Below are 23,693 nucleotides of genomic sequence, written 5' to 3'. Positions count from 1 at the left end.
TTAAAACAGGGCAGGAACCATCTTTGTTCACTTTGGGTAGAGGAAACCAAAAAGTAGGAGTCAGAAAGGAAAGCCTTTTCCCCTTCTGACACAGGGGCATGAACAGTCTCTGTTCACCTCCAGATAGAAAGTCTTTCAAGGATTAAGCCAAGCAGAAACAGTCCCTGTTCATCTCCCAGTGGGGAGACTCAGCTGGCACCTCAAATACAGAGCAAGTGGTCCCGACAAACCTGGTTCTGGTAAAGGAATTCGACTTGATTGATGTACCCTGGAAAAGGAACGGCTGTCTGCTATAACAGGCCACTCCGAAACTCCTACTATTTATTTCCCAGACAGGGGTGGTGGTGGCTGGCTAGCGTCTACGTCTTCTTTTCCCTGAGAGCTGGCTTATTGCCTTCCATTGCTCTCCTCTCCTCTCTACGCATACGCGCATCTGGGACGGGCCCCATCTGTTCCTCCCTCTCACTTATCCTAGGCCCCAAAGACAGCTGCCTCTCCGCCTGGGTGCAGACAGATGGCTCTGCCTCTGCCTCTGCTTCCTCATTGGAGCCTTCCAAAGGCTCCAATGTTGACCCAGGGTCCCCCTCCACCTCCTCCTCCTTTGACTCTGCTTCTAACTCTAATGGAAGCTGATGGACCACGACGGTAACTTCGAATGAAAGAGCAGTCAGTACATGAAGATGTTATAATTTCAAACTATTTTCATAACCAGGCTGTTCTATATCATACTTAGCAATTAATTGACCCTGCATACCTACATCTCAGCACCTAAGGATAACAGAACTGAAGAAGAGACTGTAGTAATCAACAATGGAAACTATATGCTAGTCAAGGATTTTGCTTTCCTGAACATTTATATTTATTGACTTCACAGCAAAAAGTATATGTGTTTAGCTTTGAAGTAATGTATATTTAGCTAGATATCCATTTATCTACTATCTATATATCTAAAGCATTCCTTTTACTCTTCTACTGAATCTTGGAAGACTTCACATTATCACAAAAGTATTTCCCATAAGTACTCTCCCATTTAATTGTCATCGATTAAATTGGCTTTGATTTCATTTAAAGATGTCCAACAAAAAAATGAAGAGCTTGGATGTGTTCCTAAAGGACGGATAATTGTTTAACTTAACGTAATGAAACACTTTTAACTGTTGACGTTTAAACTTTTTCCATGCCGTTGGTGGGTTGGCACAAAGGCACTTACGTCATGACTAAAGTCTCATCTCCAGGTTCGCTAAGTAGGCCATCCACATACACAGAAATACTTGTGAAATTATGGGTGCTCCAAGTCTGACCTTCATCTACACTGAATCTGTAATGGAAGTAGTAAAATAATCAGTACCATTTCTTTAAATAATTTAATTATCTCATAGGATTCACAGTCCAAAGTAGTTACAACAGCAGATATTCTACAGCTAACCATTATAGGTAGTTCTCGACTTAGGACCATTTGTTCAGCGACTGTTCCAAAATTACGATGAGGGTTGTTAGGGCCAGTCCTCGGAGATCTGGCTGTTCCAGCAACGCTGTGATTGCAATCTGGGTGTTTTGACAATCTGTTCACATTTACAAGCACCCTGCAATCACATGAACACTACTTGTAGCCTTCACTGTTGCTGGGGTAACTCTCCCATCCTTCTACCCTCCCCCACACCATGTGCACCTGTGCCATACTGACCACTTGTGCATCCCAGTGCACTCTCTCCAACCTCTCTACGCCTCCGTTGTAACCCCTGACCTACATGCACTCTCCCCAACCCATACAGTGCTTCTTGTATATCCCTCCCCAAACTCTCACATAATCCCTTGCACCCTTGAGCACCCTCCCTGACCCTCGTGGAATCTACTTTGTATCCTCCTAGATCAGGGGTAGGCAACCTTGGCTCTTTTATGACTCATGGACTTCAACTCCCAGAATTCCTGAGCCAGCCATGCTGAGGGGAAAGGGAGAGGTTTCCAACCTGAGCCATTGCTGAAGTTGAAGTCCACGAGTCATAAAAGAGCCAAGGTTGCCTACCCCTGTCCTAGATCCTCTCTCCCATCCTTGAGCATTCCCTCACAGACTATGCCTCTCACACACCCTCCTCAACCCTCACACCCTGCATACCTCTTCACTCTCTCCCCCACCCAGCACCCATTTACCTGTCTGTAGGTGTGGGATTTTTCAATCTCCTGACAGCTTCTCCAATTAATTGTTTGTGAGTAGCTGAAAGGAAGTGGCCTCGACTAACAATAGAATAGGTGGCATCTGGCTCAATAGCAGTAATTGCCAAATGGATCTCGGAATCCTAGTGGACAATCACTTAAATATGAGCCCGCAGTGTGCTGCAGCTGCCAAAAAAGCCAATGCAGTCCTTGGCTGCATTAACAGAGGAATAGAATCAAGATCATGTGAAGTGTTAGTACTGCATTATAATGCTTTGGTAAAATCACACTTGGAATATTACATCCAGTTTTGGTCACCACAATATAAAAAAAGATTTTGAGACTCTTTCTAGAGTCTCAACATCTTTTTTTATATTGTGGTGACCAAAACTGGAGTGCAGAGAAGGGCAAGATGATTAAGGGGCTGGAGGCTAAAACATATGAAGAATAGTTGCAGGAATTGGGTATGTTGAGTCTAATGAAAAGGATTGGGGGTGACATGATAACAGTGCTCCATTATTTGATGCGCTGCCCCAAAGAAGAGAGGTCAACCTATTCTCCAAAGCACCTGAAGATAGGACAAGAAGCATTGGGTGGAAATTAATCAAGGAGAGAAGCAACCTACAACTAAGATGAAACTTCCTGACTGCATTATAATGCTTTGGTAAGATCACACTTGGAATATTACATCCAGTTTTGGTCACCACAATATAAAAAAAGATGTTGAGACTCTTTCTAGAATCTCAACATCTTTTTTTATATTGTGGTGACCAAAACTGGAGTGCAGAGAAGAGCAAGATGATTAAGGGGCTGGAGGCTAAAACATATGAAGAATAGTTGGAGGAATTGGGTATGCTGAATTTAATGAAAAGAAGAACTGGGGTTGACACGATAACAGTGTTCCATTATTTGTTGTGCTGCCCCAAAGAAGAGAGGTCAACCTATTCTCCAAAGCACCTGAAGACAGGACAAGAAGCAATCGATGGAAATTAATCAAGGAGAGAAGCAACCTACAACTAAGATGAAACTTCCTGACAATGAGAACAATTAACCAGTGGAACAGCTTGACTCAAGAAGTTGTGGGTGCTCCATCAATGGAGGTTTTTAAAAAGAGATTGGACAGCCATTTGCCTGAAATGGTATAGAGTCTCCTGCCTGGGGGGGGGGGGAACTGCACTGGAGGACCTTCAGCGTCCCTTCCAACTTTTATTATTCTGTTCTGTTATTCTTTATATGATCACATGTGTCCATCACATCAAGCCCAAAGAAAGTCTGGAATGATATAGGATCTCCTGCCACGGGGTAGAGAGTGTGGACTAGAAGAACTCCAAGGTCCCTTCCAGCCCTATTGTTCTATGATAGCTATTTGTAGATGCTGAGGGGGTGGGGAAGAATGACCTCCTTACCTATATTTTGTTTCCTGATTTCCATATGTGAATATAACTAACAAACATGGAGCAAATATTAAATTAGTAAATAACTCTCTTAGAGAAAAAACATTTCAGCTGGGATATTTTTAGTACTGAAAATACAGTAGACCAAGGAAAGTTTGCTGTAGAATTACTTGAGTATTTTCAGAGGAATAGATGTATCTTTGATGGCCACAATCACACCACCATGATCCAGATATAAGATATGATGCTCCTCTTCAAAAACCTAACGGCCAGGAAAAGAAAAACAACAAAGTAATTAGGTTTTCAGGAAAACCATATTAGCATATTGGATCAACAACAGACTAAAACTGGAAGAGGGGAAAGGGGATTCATCGGAACAGGGGCGGGGAGGCAGACTGAAATCTGGGAAAAACTGGAGTTACAACAGAATGGGAGGTGGGGAAATGGGGGGTGGGAAATAACAATGGAGATTAAGAAATGATATTCTTCTCGTGAAAATTGCAACATCAAATATTTTGGGTCATGAAAATAGTGAAAGACACAGCACAGATGATGGGAAAGTATGTAAAGGTGAAAGATAATATGACATTTATAAAAATCCCAAGTGATAGTGTGAAAATACATTCATCTAAAACAGGGGTGTCAAACTCGCAATGTCACGTGACGTGTTGCGATGTATCACTTTTTTTCCATTGCCAGCAATTGGGTGGGCGCGTTTTTGGCATGACGCATCTGGCCTGCGGGCCGGCAGTTTGACACCCCTTATCTAAAACATCGTTCAAAAAAAAATAAGTTATGCCCTAATTAAAAAATAATGGATCGCTATGCTTTCCCAAGGCTATAGTCCTCCGCATATTTCTTGAAAGTGAAATTAATTTTGTGTAAATATGCTTAGACCTAGACTGCAATTAACTAAATGTTTAAAAATTGATTATGTCATCAAGCCTCTACGAGAAAAATCTCAGTAGTAATAAAATATAGATGATAAAATATATCATATCCTTAATCTTAGTTGATGATGTATACAAAAGCAGATTCTACTGGGCACAACACTGTGGCAAGATGATTGCTAATAAACAATAACCCACTCATTCTTTCTGTCTTTAGAGTTGATTTGGACTATCATTAAGGACCAAGCTATTCATAATGAATAGCTTGGTCATATTAGGATTTGACACATGAGGCGTGAAAGATTTATTGAAAAGCATTTTTCTCTATATATATTTTTTTCACTGAATCAGAACATGCTTATGGGTTGCAAAATTGCATTATTTTATCGTATTTATTTGTTTGTTTGTATCCCACCTTTATTAATAAACAAACAAATAAATATAAAAAGATGGAGAATGAACCAAATCGATCACATTGAGTTTTATGTACAAGTTATTCACTTCACTTCCATACCTGTCTCCATGTTTTGCCACAGTCTGACGTAATATACATTTCTTCCTTGTATTCCACAAGCTGGGCACCCAGATTTCCTGAAAATAAAAGTATAATAAGCAGAGTTTACTAAACTATTGAAAATGCTTGCTGTAGTTACTTTTACAAAGGCTCCTATTCTCCACCCTTATGGCTAAAAAAACCCTGTCTACGTGCAGGGAAAAAGAGAATCCCTAGGGCAGTTTCTACTTTAGAAGAAGCAGAATTATAGAAATTGAAGCTCCACACACAGCTTGGAGGCTGTCAAGTTGGAGAAGACTGTCCTAAAGCCACAACTGGCCCAATTATAACCCTCACCAAAGAATGATGTGGGACTTGTTCTTGATGGCACGGATGACAGCTAGCCCCTAACAGCAGGGTTACATATTGATGTTTTTATTTTATGGTATTTACTGTATCCTTTTTCCTTGTCCTCCATTTTTATCCAACAACTTAAAAGGCAGGACATATAAAGATATTTCACTTTAATCTAACAGCAATACAGCCATACTACATAAATTAAATTAAGTGATGCTACCTTTCCAAGAAAGCATGCAAATTTCATGGCTGGGTAGTGACAAACCCTAACATAACCACATTTTGAGAAGTTCCCACGTTCTATGCTTACGTGATCTGCCACATTGTAAGTACCCAAGAAAACAGGCATCACCAATACTCTCACTAGACTCAACATTGTGTTATAGTGCATACCAGGACTTATTCTACTGTGATTTTTTTCTGTCATCAGAATCTTCAACACCATCAAAACTATCAGGAATTACTAGTTCTATTTATTCTGATATGGCTCAGATATCCTCTAAGGTACCTAGATCAAAACTACCTTGCAACTTGCTTTCAAGTGATTCGCTGCTTTATGTTCCTTCTGCTTCAGCCACCTATTCCTTAATTTCATTTTTAACGTAACACTCATTAGTTGAAAAAACTGCTTCTCTTTATTTTCCTGGTCTGATTTCATTCCTTGGTATTTGAATCAATTTTGTCATTCCCCCTTCTTCTCCAGACCCAGCAGAAAAAAGGTCCAACTCCTTTCTCATATTCTTCACAACAGCTGTCACTCTGAAATGACTAAACGCTGCTGAACTTGGAGACACACAGCCAGAGGTCTTCTCTAGGGTCTAGGATCACTCGGCATAGCTGGCTTGCCCTGCTGTCTCACCCTGACTGACTCAACACAGACAACTTGCCACAGACAGCTTGCCACTGGACAACTCGCCATGGGACAATTCAATGCAGGATAACTCAAGAGAGGAACAAGTAGAATTGCAGTGGGCCTTGTCTTGCTTTAGGTTTAAACCTTCTCAAGTTAGAAGACCTCAAGACTAGGGTGAGCTGCAATTCTACTTGTCCCTCTATTGAGTTATCCCGGGGCGAGGTGTTATGTCCGGGGGTGAGGTGTTCCGGGGCGAGTCAGCCACCTTAAGACAGCCTGGGTGAGTCGGCCGGGGTGAGTTGTCCCATTTTGCTTCTTCTACGTATTCCATCTATCTCTGGTGAGATGGCAGAAGTGACCATGAGCTGCAGCTCACTTTATCAGATGAACAGCATGGCTAGACTGATGTAGGATTTAAACTGCGGTGAAGTGGGAAAGAGGAAAGAGAAGGTGGCTATATAGATGCAGTTTACATGTGTGAGAGAGTGCAATTAACAATTAACAATTATAATGTGTTAAAAACCTTATTGTGCTTGTTGAAATCTGAGATTGTCTGAAACCTTTTCATGTGAGTTCAACTATTTCTCGTTCAGTGGTTCTGTTTTCCAAAAGCTTTTGAGATCTGCTATGGAGTGCTCTAGGAGGTTGAGATGCTCACACATTACTTTGACCTTATTTTGAGTCCTAATGTCAAACTTGTGACCGTTAATTTTTTTTACACAAAGTTTGTCTTCTTTGTGCTATGAGTAATCCAGAGCAACATTGCTGGCATGTATCACATTAGAACATCATGCAAAGGTGGTTCTAATCTTGGGTGTGTACTTGTTAGGGCCTATGACAGTGCTGTAATGTAGATGGTTCATATGTTGATATTACTATTCTGTGCTTTTCTTGTTGCTTATGATAATTTATTGCAGGTTGGATGGTTGTCTGCACACCCAATGCTTGAGAAAGTATGGTGTTATTATCCAGTATGGATTGTTGTCTGCACACCCAATGCTTGAGAAAGTATGGTGTTATTATCCAGTATGGATTGTAGCTTATTAATAATGTTTGAGGGGTTTGAACTGTAAGCTGCAGGTGATAAGTGGTCTGTTTCTATGGTCTATCTTTTAATAGATCTTTCTTGAAATCTGATCTAGCTCTATTGATTTGTCTATTTAAGTGGGGAATTCAATCTCCTGATTGCTGGTTTAATTCTATCAGTTGAACATTTGTCTCAAGTGAGCCAGAACAAATGCAGTTGAAGTATATAGCCTGGCTATAGATGATGGATCTGGTACTCTGTTCTGGAAGCTGGAAGCAAATAGGTATGCAAGGCAATTTATACATTTCCTGTACACTGTAGCATTTGTATGTCAGATATTTAGTTTTTAAGTGCACTAGGAAGTGGATGTGTTTGAAAGATAGGTCTAGGCCAGGGGTAGGCAACCTTGGCTCTTTTATGACTCGTGGACTTCAACATAGCTGACTCAGGAATTCTGGGAGTTGAAGTCCACGAGTCATAAAAGAGCCAAGGTTGCCTACCCCTGGCCTAGGCTATGGCAGCTTTCATTTGTGCTGACTGCCAGATGACATTCCACTAGGTTTTTTTTAATTATTCAGCTCCAAAATACCAAGCAGCTTTTCCCCTTACACACAGTCATTCATAGTTTCCCATTCTTATTCATGAAACAATGTGGACTTGGAAGTGTTGTTAAGGTTGCACATAGTGAACATCTGTGCTAGGTGCAAAGTGAAGTAACTGGTTTCAATGACTCATCTCTAGAACCAGTAATATTTCTAAGGACACATGAAGTCAGAAACAATACTGTGTTCTACAGGGAGAAAATGTGTGTATCTAATATTTATTTGAATTAGCTGGTCTGGCCTGACGGGGGATTTGGGTTTTAAATTGTTGTTTTAGAATAGTATTATTGTTTTTAACTGGGCACTGATTTAATCTTTTTTTAACTTTTGTATTGTATTGTATTGTTATTTATATATGCCCTGTGAACCGCCCTGAGTCCCTAGGGAGAAGGGCGGTATACAAATTAAATAAAACATAAACGTAAACGTAATATGAAGGCCTAAATGCTAGAATTAATCTGTACATTTAAAATGCAACCTGTAGCTTATAAACCACACATATCCTTGTACTGAGCCTGCATTTAACAATTACTTCTTGCTAAGCTTTCATGTTCCAATGTTCCCATGCAGACGAAACAATTTATACTTGCTTTGCTGACAAGGAACTAAGTGTAGGGATTTAGTTTAGATAAAATCAGTTCTCACAAAAAAGGGAGGGCACAGATAGGCAGTAAAATCATTCAAGAGGATTCTGAGATGAATAAACTTGGAAATGGAGGTGATGACTGGCAGCTTAAATGCCTAATATGATTCTAATTCTAGCGGCTGCTGGAGGTATACTGTTGGTTTCATTCCAGAGAAAGAAAGAGTAGTGAATCTAAATTGGATTGGGCAGTAAGTGTACAATTCAGAAAAACATTCTCACTTGTGCTTTTTAAACACTGTCTTATCAGCAAGCTTATATGTCTGTTGCTGGCTGAAAGTGGGTGCAAGCGACTTATTAGAGCAACTTGTGACCTTCAGATTCCCCATTGATTTTGCTTGTGAGAAGCTGGCAGAAAAGGTTGCAAATGGCAATCATATGAGGTGGGACGCTGCAACCATCGTAAGTACAAGCACTCAGATTGCAACCATGTGACTGCATCAATTAGAAAAGGGGTCTTCAAACTTGGCCCTTTTATGACTTGTGGACTTCAGCTCCCAGAATTCCTCAGCCAGGCACGCTGGCTGAGGAATTCTGGGAGTTGAAGTCCACAAGTCATAAAGGGGCCAAGTTTGAAGACCCCTGAATTAGAACTTTGAGGACTGGCCATAAGTACTACTTGTTCAGCACCTTTGTAACTTTGAGTGGTTTCTGAAGAAGCGGTCATTAAACAGGATTACCTGTAGCGGTGAAATATAACACAGAATGTGGCTGATTTTGCCCCTATTTCTTCTTTAATCAGTCCAATTTCCATCTGAAATGACCCCCTTCTTATCCTCAATTTAACTCCTATGCAATTGGAATGACACTTTGTCCCTTTAGCTCCTAAATGAGAGAGGAAGGTCAAGAAGCTTCATAAAGTGTCTGGAGCCCTCTGACTTTGCTAGAGGCTCTTTCAGAAGGCAACGTCCTGAACATATTATCTGAGGAAGAGAGGGGAATACAGTATTTCAGATACCACTAGTTGGCTTCCTCAAATGTTCCATTTCTATCTATTATACATAGCTTTTATTGTTGGTGCTTTTCCTTGCTAGGTAAACAAAATTTAGAGATCATACATTTCTGACACACGTCAGAAATAATATTATGGTGATTGCATCTGGTATAGCAGTATCTACAGAAAAAGGTAAAGACAAAAAGAGAGAGGGAAAACTGTTCCTGGTTATTTCCCTCTGTGGATTAGATTTCACACCCAAACAGAAACAAGCAGATAGGATGGAATTGAAACCAGTAGCTATTAGAGATAGGCAATTTTAAACAAAATTGCATCATTATGTATCATTATGTAGACTGAAAAACACCAGAAGAAAAATACTAAGTTATCTCTTTTTTTTACCTGCCCCCATTATGAGTCCTGGTGCTGTATCCTTAGTATGAACCATCCCTGACACATATGGATTATCTGGCCAGCGCAGATGAAGATGAAGATGGCAATCAGGCTACAAAGTTAACAAAGAAAAAACACTGTTTTTAGCAGAGTCGGTGGAATACTTTTAATTTCTGAAACAGCCACACCAAGATTAAACAGAACATGACAATTTATTCTTACTTTTCATGTAATAATAGCATTATACCATTGCACCAGCATAAAATATTACCACAGGGTACAGGTAGTCCTCCAGATATGACTGTAACAGAGCCTGCCACTTATGGGGAATTTGAAGGTTGCAACCATCGCATCCTGGCAACCGTTAGGTGAAATGTGTCAAGTAACAACCCTGCATCCCTGCTCTCCCCAATGAAATGTAAAACAAATGTGTGGGTTGTTAAGTAGAGTGTGGGATGCCTCCTGAGTAGGGGAGGCCATAGGAGGCCTAGTATAGGTGCAGGCCTCCTGTCCTGGCCCTCTCAATGACTCCTCCATCCCTGAAATGTCCCATGTTCCACTTCCCTTGCCTTGGGTCCCAACAGGCCTTTCCCCACTCCCACTGGGTCCTGTCAGGCCTCAGGTCTCATTCCCATCCCACCAAGCAAAACAACTTTCTCCTTACTTACCTTTCTGAATGCTGGGATGACTTTCTTTTTTGCATGGCACAATTCCAAAAGTGGTCGCCGTTTGGTCCTGCCCACAAAAGGGCAACCCCATTCGAGTTGCTGCTGCACGGCCTGGGGACAACCTACTCCATTTTGCTGCTTTAGCAAGCTATGTGTAGTGCTGTAGAAGCTTTCTGCAGCATTCAGAAGATTCTGCAGCACTGTGCAACCTCTCTAAGGCAGCAGAATGAAGCAGCTTGTCTGGCAGCTGCCATTTTGCCCCCTGCCACAAATGGGTGAGACATATTCAGGTTGCTGTCGCACAGCCCGGAGACAATTAACTTTGTTCTGATACCTTAACAAGGTCTGCACAGTGCTGCAGAAGCTTTTTCCATCATTTAGAACAGAGGTCCCTAACCTTTTGGGCACCAGGGACCGGTTCCGTGGAGAGAGGTTTTTCCACGGACTGGAGGGGGCGTGGTTTTGTGTGCTGCCTGCATCCCACGGATGGGGCTTTCCTTGTTTGTGAGGACCGGTTGCTGGCATGATGCGGACCGGTACTGGTCCATGGACTGGGGGTTGGGGACCCCTGATTTAGAAGCTTCTGTAGCACTGTGCAGACCTCTCTGAGGCAGCAAAATGAAGTAATTTCTTTGGCAGTTACCATTTTGTTCTTTCCCAGAAGCAAGCAGGACAAAATGGTGGCCACATTTGGATTGCTGGCCTCAGGCCCCAAGGACACATGGCGTACCCTCCTTGTACAATGTGAGGACTGGAGAGCTTCAGAAGGTAAGTGTGGGGAGGAGACCCAAGTACTGCAGGTTTCTGGTGGGATGGGATGGGGGAGAGGCAGGAGGGGGCTGCAGTGATCCGGAGGTGGACCATAAAGGTGAATAACCACAGGCCGGCTGCAGCCATCATAACTTTGAATGGGTCATATGTAGCTTTTGAAGGGGTGTCTAATTTTGAATGTTCATTAAACGGCTTGTTGTACCTCAAGGATTATCTGTATATCATCAGTATGTTTAAATACTGTATGACATCTTAATATAATACATACCGGTAGTTCTAACTTACAGAATACCTCCTTTAAACAACCATTTAGTTATGATTGTATTAACCTGCCCATCCCCCCCACCCCAATTTTCTGACCAATCCTTGCATTTATAATTGTCACAGCATCCTGTGATCAATGCTATTCAGCTGCTCTGCAACTGGTGCATATCCATGTGATCACCATTTGTATGCTTTTCAATTGGAATGTGGAAGTAAAAGCATTACGTTCCAGTCATATGATGATTCTCTTAATGACCAAAGCAGAAGTGAGTTGATAAACCTGTCACAGTCATATGATGCTTTGTTTAGTAATTCTAGCTGTGGTCCCAATTGTGGTTGAGGACTACTTGTAATTGTATTCTTTAAAGTTAAATACACACATCTACTTTTTTTTTTAATTTAATTTGTATACCGCCTTTCTCCCGAAGGACTCAGGGCGGTGAACAGGGCAATAAATACCAAAATTAAAAACAGATTAAACCATAGTGCCCAAATACAATAAATAAATTACTTAAAAACAATAATTAAAACCCAAACCCATCAGACCAGGCCGGCTTGTTCAAACAAATAGGTTTTTAGATCACGTCAGAAGGAGCGAAGGTCGGGAGCCATCCGGAGCTCAACCGGTAAACGGTTCCACAGGTCAGGCGCACCCACAGAGAACGCCCTCCCCCTGGGGGCCACCAGTCGGCATTCTCTGACCGGTGGCACCCTGAGGAGGCCCTCTCTGTGGGAGAGCACTGGGCGGAGGGAAGTTGATGCCAGCCGCAGGTGCTCTCTAAGGTACTCTGGACCCATGCCATGTAGGGCTTTGTAGGTCATTACCAGCACCTTGAATCTCACCCGGAAGGCAACTGGAAGCCAATGCAGGTCACGGAGCAGAGGTGTAACATGGGAGTATCGGGAGACCCCCAACACAACTCGCGCGGCTGCATTCTGCACCAGTTGGAGCCTCCGAGTGGTCCTCAAGGGCAGCCCCATGTAGAGAGCGTTGCAGTAGTCTATCCGAGAGGTCATGAGCGCATGAGTGACTGTACGCAAGGCATCCCGGTCTAGATAGGGCCGCAACTGGCGCACCAGGCGAACCTGGGCGAAGGCCCCCCTAGTCACAGTTACTATATAATCTTCTAAAGGAAGCTGTGAATCTAGGAGGACTCCCAAGTTGCGAGCCCTATCTACGGGGGGTAATAACTCACCCCCCATAGTAAGAGATGGAATGATCTGAGTTTCCCGAGATGCCGGCACGCACAGCCACTCAGTCTTGTCAGGGTTGAGCCGAAGCCTGTTCCTCCCCATCCAGACCCGGACCGCCTCCAGGCAACGGGACATCACGTCGAGGGCATCACTGGGGTGGTTTGGGGTCGAAATAAAAAGCTGGGTATCATCAGCATACTGATGATACCCAACTCCAAAACCACGAACAATCTCACCCAGAGGCTTCATATAGATGTTGAACAGGAGAGGCAAGAGGACCGACCCCTGAGGAACTCCGCAAACGAGAGGCCTCGAGGTCGACCTCTGTCCCCCTGCCAACACCGACTGCGAACGTCCCAGGAGGTAGGAGAACCACTGAAGGACCGTGCCTCCCACTCCCAATCCCCTGAGACGCCGCAGCAGGATACCATGGTCGTGGTATCAAAAGCCGCTGAGAGGTCTAATAGGACTAGGACAGAGGAACATCCCCTGTCCCGGGCCCTCCAGAGATCATTCACCAGAGCGACCAATGCCGTCTCCGTGCTGTACCCGGGCCTGAAACCCGATTGGTACGGGTCTAGATAGTCAGCTTCCTCCAGGACCAAAGGGAGCTGATGCGCCACCATGCTCTCAACAACCTTCGCAAGAAAGCGAAGGTTGGAGACCGGACGAAAGTTGTTTAATACAGCTGGGTCCAAGACAGGCTTCTTGAGGAGAGGTCTCACCACCACCTCCTTCAAGACGGCGGGGAAACTACCCTCACTCAAAGATGCAGATATCATCGCCTGGAGCCAGCCTCGTGTCCCCTCCCGAGCTGCATAAACCAGCCAGGAGGGACACGGGTCCAATAAACATGTGGTGGAGCTCAGCTTCCCCATAATCCTGTCCACTTCCTCCGGAGTCACAGGATCGAACTCCTCCCAGATAACATCGACAAGACCACCCATGTCCTGATCATCAGACTCTGCCCAGTCGGAGTCCAAACCGGTCCGAATCCGAGCGATTTTGTCTGACAGATGTTGACTAAACTCCTCGGCACGACCCTGCAAGGGCTCCTCCCTCACCTCCTGATTAAGGAGGGAGCGGGTCACCCTAAACATGGCGGCCGGGCGGTTATCTGCGGACGCGATGAGGGTAGCGAAGTAATTAGACCTCGCCATCATCGCCGCGAGATAAGACCTAGTAAAGGATCTTAGTCGCGATCGGTCGGATTCAGACCGGCTGGATCTCCAACAGCTCTCTACGCCCCGTCTCCAACGCTTCATCTCCTGGAGCTCCGCAGAAAACCATGGAGCCCACTGGGATCTGCACCGGGTCAGGGGCCGCAAGGGTACAACTCGGTCAAGTGCCTCCATGGCTGCCTTTTCCCAGGCTTCCACTAAGGCATCTGCCGAGCTGTGAGCAAAGGAGGCAGGTGGGGACCCCAGTGCTGCCTGGAACCTCTCAGGGTCCATTAAGCGCCTGGGGCGGAACCATCTCGTTGGTTCAACAGGCCCACGATGGGGAGTGGCAATACGGAAGACCAGCCGCAGGAAATGATCATCGGTCCATGACAGGGGCATAACAATTGTAGAACCCCCACCAAGATCATCTAACCACCGTCCAGATAGAAAAACCAAATCAAGCGTGTGGCCCCCCACATGAGTCGGGCCCTGAATTACTTGCGTCAGGTCCATGGCCGTCATGGAAGCCATGAACTGCCGAGCTAACTCAGATGATCCTCCCAGGGATGGTAGATTGAAGTCACCCGAAACCATAAATTTGGGGAACTCAATCACCAGCCCCGAGAGGATATCGAGAAGTTCAGGCAGGGCTGCTGCTGCGCGACTAGGCGAAAGGTACACCAGCAGCAAGCCCAATTGCGCCCTAGGGCCACATCTCAGGAGGAGGGACTCACACCTGGCTATTTGGACAACGGTGGCCTCCTGCGGACACAGGGTCTCCCTCATAACTACCGCCACTCCCTCGCCCCTACCCTGAGCCCGAGGCCGGTGAAGCACCCAGAAACCTGGTGGGCAAAGATCAACCAGAGGGATACCACCCTCTGGGCCCAACCAGGTCTCTGTAATGCAAGCCAGGTCCGCATGCTCACCCCCAACCAGATCCCGGATGAGAGGAGCCTTATTGACAACGGACCTGGCATTCAAGTACACCAGCTCAGGTGGCTGCTCATCCTCGCTCCCGGAGCCTCAGGCCGAAACCAGAGGGTCGGAGCGCCTCACCGCTTGGAGATAGCGGAGACGCACTCCCAGATGTTGATACGGCCCTCTGTTCGTACACCTGCTGCCATTCCCTAACGTCGTAGGAATAGGTAATCCCATGACCCGCTCCGGAGCCCCGGAGGCAACCAACCCCAGCTCCCGCCCTGCGTGATCAATCCCGGACCTGGCCTGAACAACAGTTGGTGGACTCCCCCCTATTTCCATCCAACCACGAAATCCCTCCCCCCTCCATAACCCCACAAAAAAATTAACTAAAAAATTAACCAGGGGCCTCTTATACTGGAGGCCCCTATCCCTGCCCAGCCTTTGAAGGTTTATATAGTCCAAAGAGATATAAATCTGTTTGAAAACTATTTTGCCATTTTTAAAATACACCAGGTACAAATGCCAGAAAAATAACTTCTCAGTTTCACAAGAAAGAATTTCTGTGCTTAGTCCCAAGATTTTATAAATGTACTAATTACCTTAATTACTTTTTAATAGTATTCCATCAAGACCACGATCTCCAATCATTGCTTTCAGATATTTGAAATTTTAATCATCCTAATAATTCAGGTTTGGGGTTCTTGTATGTTTTCCCAAAGAGATGTGAAGGAAAAATACTGACAAGAATAAGCTGAATTAAACGGAACTATCATATTTGAAAAGTGCCTTCTCTATAATGCCAAAGAGAGTCCTTTGATTTCAATAAAATGGATATTTTTTATTTGTCCAATATTATAATGATAATTGATGAAATCTAATATACATAAAAGTACAGCTTTCACTTTCCTTGAAATAAACTAAAGTTGCTTTTTATTATTTAATTCATATGAGCATGGATTGGATCAAGGAAGGTACGTCCAAGTCCAAAATATATCATTTAATCAACTACCGAAATCTGATGTACTGGCAGTATGGGGCTTGGGCCAGGCCTTTCCAGTGTTTTATATTGGCTATCTTTTCATTAACCATCTCCATGGCATCTTCAAGTCCCAGTTGGCTTATATATTATATAGTGTGAAACATAAGTAATGAGTTTTTGTTTGCAAACCTATTAGCAACTGTCTTTATAGTTACCCATTAACAACAGTAGATGTAATCTTCTGAGATTTGAAATAACTGTTAATATTCTGGACCATGCCTGAGTTTTAATGCTTGGCAAGCCTGCTTCCAACTTCAGGATTACATCAGAAACACATTTGGGAGCACCTATTACAGCCCTAAGGAAAGATGATTAAGTTAATTCATCTCTGTTACTGAATATTATTGTTTATACTGAAATTGCCTACATAAAATTACTACTCTACTCCTCCTCTTCTTCTTCCTCAGCACTACAAGTGAAGCTTTTTATTTAAATGATCAATTATTCCCCAAAATGTCATCCATTGATCTGAAATTCACTGCACGAACATTTCATTATGTTATTGTATTTCCCATCTTTTTTTGGACTATGTAAATGCAGTTCATCCTTCATTTTAATCAACCAGTCCTGTGATTTAACTTGGGCTGGAAAGCATAGCTACCTAAAGTCATTTGGTGAACTTTAGGGTTATGTGAGGACTTAAACCTAATTTTCCATTATCCTAAATCAATATTTTGGGTTGCAGAATTTCTACATGCTCTCTCCATCCAAAATATGTTGAGGTCAATTGCTTTTCTATTCCTCAGTTTCTCTCTTGCAAATGCTAGAAAACTCACAATTCCATCTTAAACTCACAATTCCATCTTTATCACTGTTGAACACATGTTGCCTGAATTGCCATTATAACCACAAGTGATGACTTGAACCTGGAGACTGAAAGACAATTGCATGCAACATGCAGTATCTCGTCTAGTAAAGACTTTCCCACAGCTCTTAAAAATTGTTGTGTTTGATATCAGATTTGTGTCCCTTCTTTCTTTAGGGAATTACAGTACATTTTATTATAATTAAAATCCTGCGATATGAATTGGATTCGGGCACAGTGATTGGCTTTAGATTTAGATTTAGATTTATTGAGATTTTTATACCGCCCTTCTCCCAAAGGGACTCAGGGCGGTTCACAGGGCATAAATATAAACAACAGTACAAACATTAAAAGATAATTAAATTAATGCCCAAGTTAAAACCAGAATAATAAAACAAACCTATAAAAAACCCAAGTACCCCCATCAGGCCAGACCCGCTAGTTCAAATAAATGGGTCTTCAACCCGCGACGGAAGGATCGGAGGTCTGATGCCATCCGGAGCTCAACCGGCAGTTGGTTCCATAACGCCGGAGCACCCACAGAGAAGGCCCTCCCCCTGGGGGCCACCAGTCGACATTCCTTGACAGGAGGCACCCTGAGGAGGCCCTCTCTGTGGGCGCGCACAGGGCGGAGGGGAGTCGACGCCAGCAGCAGGTGGTCCTCGAGGTATCGCGGACCCATGCCATGTAGGGACTTAAAGATCATAACCAAAACCTTGAACCTTACCCGGAAGACAACTGGTAACCAATGCAGCTCACGGAGCAAAGGTGTAACATGGGAGTACCGGGAAACTCCCAAGACAACTCTCGCGGCCGCATTCTGTACCAGTTGGAGCCTCCGAGTAGTCTTCAAGGGAAGTCCCATGTAGAGAGCGTTACAGTAGTCTAGGCGAGAGGTCACGAGCGCATGAGTGACCGTACACAAGGCCTCCCGGTCCAGATAGGGCCGCAACTGGCGCACCAGGCGAACCTGGGCAAAAGCCCCCCTAGTCACGGCCACTATGTGATCCTCCAAAGTGAGTCGTGAATCTAGGAGGACTCCCAAGTTGCGAGCCCTATCCACAGGGGGTAAAAGCTCACCCCCCATAGAAAGAGGTGGAACATCCCAGGTGTCTCGGGAAGCCGGAATGTACAGCCACTCAGTCTTGTCAGGGTTGAGTTGAAGTCTGTTCCTTCCCATCCAGACCCGAACCACCTCCAGGCAACGGGACATCACAGCGAGGGCATCACTGGGGTGGTTTGGGGTCGAAATAAAAAGTTGGGTATCATCAGCATATTGATGATACCCAACTCCAAAACCACGAATGATCTCACCCAGCGGTTTCATATAGATGTTGAACAGGAGAGGCGAGAGGACCGACCCCTGAGGAACTCCACAAGCGAGAGTCCTAGGGGTCGACCTCTGCCCCCCTGCCAACACCGACTGCGAGCGTCCCAGGAGATAGGAGGAGAACCACTGAAAAACCGTGCCTCCCACTCCCAATCCCCTGAGACGCTGCAGCAGGATACCATGGTCGATGGTATCGAAAGCCGCCGAGAGGTCTAATAGGACTAGGACAGAGGAATACCCCCTATCCCGAGCCCTCCAGAGATCATTCACCAGAGCGACCAATGCCGTCTCCGTGCTGTGCCCGGGCCTGAAACCCGATTGGTAAGGGTCCAGATAATCCGCTTCATCCAGGACCAGAGGGAGCTGATGCGCCACCACACTCTCAACAACCTTCGCAAGAAAGCGAAGGTTGGAGACTGGACGAAAGTTGTTCAATACAGCTGGGTCCAAGGCAGGCTTCTTGAGGAGAGGTCTCACCACCGCCTCCTTCAAGACGGTGGGGAAATAACCCTCACTCAAAGAAGCAGATATAACCGCCTGGAGCCAGCCTCGTGTCCTCTCCCTAGCTGCATAAACCAGCCAAGAAGGGCACGGGTCCAATAAACATGTGGTGGAACTCAGCTTCCCCATAATCCTGTCCACTTCATCAGGGGTCACAGAATCAAACTCCTCCCAGATAACATTGACAAGACCGCCCGTGTCCTGATCGTCAGACTCTGCCCAGCTGGAGTCCAAACCGGTCCGAATCCGAGCGATTTTATCCGACAGATGTTGACCAAACTCCTCGGCACGACCCTGTAAGGGATCCTCCCTCACCTCCTGATTAAGAAGGGAGCGAGTCACCCTAAACAAGGCGGCCGGGCGATTATCTGCGGACGCGATGAGGGTGGAGAAGTAATTACACCTCGCCTCCCTCATCGCAGCGAGATAAGACCTAATGTAGGTTCTTAACCGCAATCGGTCGGGTTCAGATCGGCTGGACCTCCAGCAGCTCTCTAGGCCCCGTTTCCGACGCTTCATCTCCCGGAGCTCCGCGGAGAACCATGGAGCTCGCTGGGATCTGCGCCGGGTCAGGGGCCGCAAGGGTACAACCCGGTCGAGTGCCTCAGTGGCTGCCCTTTCCCAGGCTTCCACTAAGGCATCCGCCGAGCTGTGAGCAATGGAGGCAGGTGGAGACCCCAGCGCCGCTTGGAATCTCTCAGGATCCATTAGGCGTCTGGGGCGGTACCATCTAGTTGGCTCCGTACCTCCACGGCGGGGGGTGGCAAAATGGAAGACCAGCCGCAGGAGGTGATGATCGGTCCATGACAGGGGCATAATAAATGGAAAGCCCCCACCAAGATCATCCAACCACCGTCCAGATAAGAAAATCAGGTCAAGGGTGTGGCCTCCCTCATGAGTTGGCTCAGAAATTACCTGCGTCAGGTCCATGGCCGTCATGGAAGCCATGAACTCCCGAGCAAGCTCAGATGAACCTCCCAGGGATGGTAGGTTGACGTCTCCCAAAACTATAAGTTTGGGGAACTCAACCACCAACCCTGAGAGGACATCGAGCAGCTCGGGCAGGGCTGCCGCTACGCGACTAGGCGAAATGTACACGAGAAGCAAGCCCAACTGCGTCCCAGAGCCAAATCTCATAAAATCTCACACCCGACTATCTGAGGAACGGTGGTCTCCCGCGGACATAAGGTCTCCCTAACGATCACCGCCATGTTATCTAAAGGACTCCAAGATGAAGTGTGGATTTGAACCAGTACTGTAATCCACTGCCATTTATCTCAGTATTGATTATGGTGAGGTTTTGAGTCATTTATAGATATAAAACTTAATTAAGGTTTAATTAAGAGCTTTGGGAGGATATGCATGGCAACTAAATTTTTGACTTGGAATGTTAATGGACTAAATTCACCACAGAAGAGAAAGAAAGTTTTTCAATATTTAAAACAATTCAAGATAGATGTTATATGTTTGCAAGAAACGCATATTAGGGCTATGGACCAAAAGTTTTTATTGAACTCAAGACTGGGCACGCACTTTGTTGCCTCTGCAATGAATAAGAAAAATGGAGTGGTTGTTTATGTTAAAAGTGCCATAACAGCGGACTTAATTGAAGCAGACAAGCATGGAAGATACGTATTGATAGATTTGTTGCTAGAAGGCAAAAAGACGCTTTTAGTTGGACTGTATGCCCCTAATCAACAACAACAATAGGCTGACTTTTTTAGTTTACTTCATACAAAACTTACCCAGTTGGATTATAAATCTTTTATTTTTATGGGGGACTGGAATGGTGTTTTGGATGTACAGATGGATAAGGCTGGAGCTTTTAAGCGCATTCCAAGTCATGCTAGACTGCCTAAATCTTTTTTTGAAATGAAGGATGACTTGGAATTGCGAGATATTTGGCGTGAGAGACACTTGCGGGAAAAGGATTATACTTTTTATTCTGATAGACATCAATCTTTTTCGAGGATTGATTTTATTTTGGTGACTAATGACTTTTTTTTGAGGACTAAAAAGGTGAAGATTTGTGCAAGAACTATCTCTGATCATAGTCCAGTTTGGTTAGAGATTGATAAGGAGAAAAGAGATAGGCGCTCGTGGCGCGTAAATGAGAATTTGTTTAGAAATCAGAGAAATGTGGAAGAATGCAAACAGCGGATGAAGGATTTTTTTGTAACTAATATGAACAAAGGTACCTCTATGGATATGGTGTGGGATGCTAGCAAGGCATACATGAGAGGGGTGTTGATATATATGAATAACAGACATAGACGTGTTGTGGAAGCTAGGAGGAAAGAACTGGAGAACGAAATAAAGGAAAAAGAAAAGGCTTTGATTTTGAACTCAGAGGATGTGAAGACTAAGGAGGCTATTAAATTGTTAAGAGGACAATTTGATAAATTAATGGCTGACCAAGTGGCAACCAATCTGCGGTTTGCCAGGCATAATACTTTTTGCAACGCTAATAAACCAGGTAGATGGTTAGCTTATAGATTGAGGAAAAAACAAAGGGCTTCTAATATAGACAAGATTGAGCATAAAGGAAGGGTTGTGTTTCAACAGGACCTTATCAAGGACGCTTTTGTGGATTTTTATTCTAAATTATATGCTAAGGAGAAAATTAATGAAAAAGACATTGATATATATCTGGAAAATGCTAGCATCCCGGTTCTTACGCAAGTACAAAAAGAAGGGATTAATCAACTGATCACAGAAGAAGAAATTTTTACAGCAATTAAGGAATTGAAGGTGGATAAAGCACCAGGTACGGATGGCTTCACTGCGGCCTATTACAAAAATTTACAATTAGAAATGATAAAACCGTTAAAGGAACTGTTCCAGACAATTCAGAGGGGGGGAAAGGTGCCACCGTCTTGGAGAACTGCTTTTATTTCTTTGATTCCGAAGGAAGACCAAGATGCTACTCAAGTTAAAAATTATAGACCGATATCGCTTTTAAACACGGATTACAAGATATTTGCTAAGGTTTTGGCTAATAGACTGATGAGGGTTCTGCAACAGGTGATTCATGGGGATCAAACGGGGTTTATTAGTGGTAGGCAAATGAAAAATAATGTGAGGCATATAGTTGATGTGTTAGAGTTTTTGGAAAGGAACAACCAGATTGCTGCGGTGCTAATTTTTTTAGATGCTGAAAAAGCTTTTGATCAATTGAATTGGAAATTTTTGTTGAAAGTTTTAGAAAAAATGGATTTTGGGGAAAATTTTTTACAACCGATTAGGGCATTATATCAAAAACAAACTGCCCGAATTATAGTTAATAATAGCTTGACAGAAGCATGTAATATTGAGAAGGGCACAAGGCAAGGGTGTCCGTTATCGCCCTTGTTATTTGTGTTGACATTAGAGATATTATTGGTTAAAATTCGGAATTCGGAAAAAATTAAGGGGATTCAAATTGGAGATCAGGACTACAGATTGAGAGCATTCGCAGACGATCTGGTTGTTACAGTGACCCAGCCAGAGAATTCTGTTGTGGACCTGATGGAGATAATAACACAATATGGGAAGGTTTCTGGATTTAAGGTTAATGTACAAAAAACAAAAATTTTGGCCAAAAATATGACATCACCGCAAAAGGCCCTCTTAGAAGGATTAACTGGATTTGAGATTGTTAAAAGGGTTAAATATCTGGGGGTGATTTTGTCGCCCTCTAATACAAAGCTATATAAAAATAATTATGAAAAGCTATGGGGGAAAATTCAAAAAGAATTGGAGAGTTGGGAAAAATTGCAATTGTCTTTGTTGGGACGGATTGCAGCAGTAAAAATGAATGTCCTGCCTAAATTTTTATTTCTGTTTCAAATGATACCGATTCTTAAGAAAGATTCTAATCTGGAGGAATGGCAGCGAGGTATCAATAAATTTGTGTGGGCAGGGAAAAAACCACGAGTTAAACTTAAGATTATGCAGGATACTCGTGAGAGAGGTGGCCTTAAATTGCCTAATTTTAAATTATATTATGAAGCTGCTGCATTAGTAGGAATAAGTGACTGGATTAATTTGACGCAAGGGAGGTTATTAAATCTTGAGGGCCATGATTTGTTGTTTGGCTGGCATGCATATTTGTTGTATGATAAGAAGGTAGACAACGTGTTTAGGGTGCATATTTTAAGGCAGGCATTGCTGAGAGTTTGGAAGAAGTATAGACATAAGTTAAGTTGCAAGATACCATTGTGGGCAATTCCAAAACACGCAATAGAAAATATACATGCTGGCTTTAAACATGATGTGACTACGTATAAGGAGATCCTCAATTTGGAAAGAAATGTTTGGTGTTTGAAATCATATAGCCTCTTGCGAGAAGAGAAGGTTGTTCAAAATTGGTTTCAATATACTCAGTTACGGGCCAGGTGGAAAGAAGACCAGAAAAATGGATTTACAATGACTGATGAAAATTTGATAAAGCAAATTAGAAATCAGGGACCAGCACATATCAAACGGATATATCTTGCATTGATAGAGATTGACTCAGAAACAGAGCTTGTTAAGGATTGTATGATAAAATGGGCCCAAAACATCCAGGAAGTTATCACAATGGACACGTGGGAAAAGATTTGGGTGAGGAACGTGAAATTTACTCAAGCTCAAAATCTAAGAGAGAACTTTTACAAAATGTTTTATAGATGGCATTTAGATCCTAAAAAGCTTGCAAGTATGTATCCGAATTATCAGCCTAAATGTTGGAGGTGTGGTGATGAAGATGCAACATATTTTCACATATGGTGGACATGTAAGAAGGTTAAGGCTTTTTGGATAAAAGTCTGGTGGAATATGCAGAAGATTTTTAAACAGAGGATAAAGTTTTGTCCGCAACTTTTTTTGTTGGGAATAATTGCAGACGCTACAGTTGTGGACACCAAGTTGATGTTGAATTTAATCACGGCGGCAAGACTTTTGATAGGCCAATATTGGAAGAAAGAGGAACTGCCGACCATAGAAGAGTGGACTTTAAAGGTTTCCGACCTGGCAGAGATGGCGAAGATTTCGGCCTATTTGAAAGATCATTCGCAAGAACGCTATATTATGGAATGGACAAAATGGATTGAGTTTATCCAGAACAAGTATAGGGTTAAGAAGTTTTATGTAGCATTTGAATAAGTCTTCTTTCGTTTTTTTTTTCTTATCTTAGTTTCTTTTTATACATATTCAATATTATTAAGGCTTGTTTTATCCTTTATAAGCTAGAGAGTGATGGATTTTAGAGTTTATAGTTGTTAGTATATGATTGTTTATGATTGCTTTTTATATATATACCTTGTATTTAGCTCTGG

The 23,693-nt window shown here is 43.6% G+C and overlaps 2 protein-coding genes across 2 annotated transcripts in view; both read right to left on the bottom strand.

Moving 5' to 3' along the window:
* Positions 1–23,693, bottom strand: part of KIAA0232 — a 237,712-nt gene that overhangs the window by 53,055 nt on the left and 160,964 nt on the right. The window lies entirely within an intron of this gene.
* SORCS2 (sortilin related VPS10 domain containing receptor 2) overlaps positions 1–23,693 on the bottom strand; it is a gene marked incomplete at its 5' end in the record, with an annotated part of 122,366 nt that overhangs the window by 44,011 nt on the left and 54,662 nt on the right. The window contains 4 exons of the mRNA XM_081325247.1: positions 1,211–1,318; positions 3,716–3,807; positions 4,950–5,026; positions 9,747–9,849. Coding sequence (XP_081181373.1) covers positions 1,211–1,318; positions 3,716–3,807; positions 4,950–5,026; positions 9,747–9,849 — 380 coding nt within the window. The remainder of the gene's footprint in view (positions 1–1,210; positions 1,319–3,715; positions 3,808–4,949; positions 5,027–9,746; positions 9,850–23,693) is intronic.

This window comes from Vipera berus (assembly GCF_964194415.1).
Source record: "Vipera berus genome assembly, chromosome: 3".
In the NCBI taxonomy this organism is placed as follows: Eukaryota; Metazoa; Chordata; class Lepidosauria; order Squamata; family Viperidae; genus Vipera; species Vipera berus.
The sequence above is the reverse complement of the archived record's forward strand: the minus strand, read 5'-3'. Positions and strand labels throughout refer to the sequence as shown.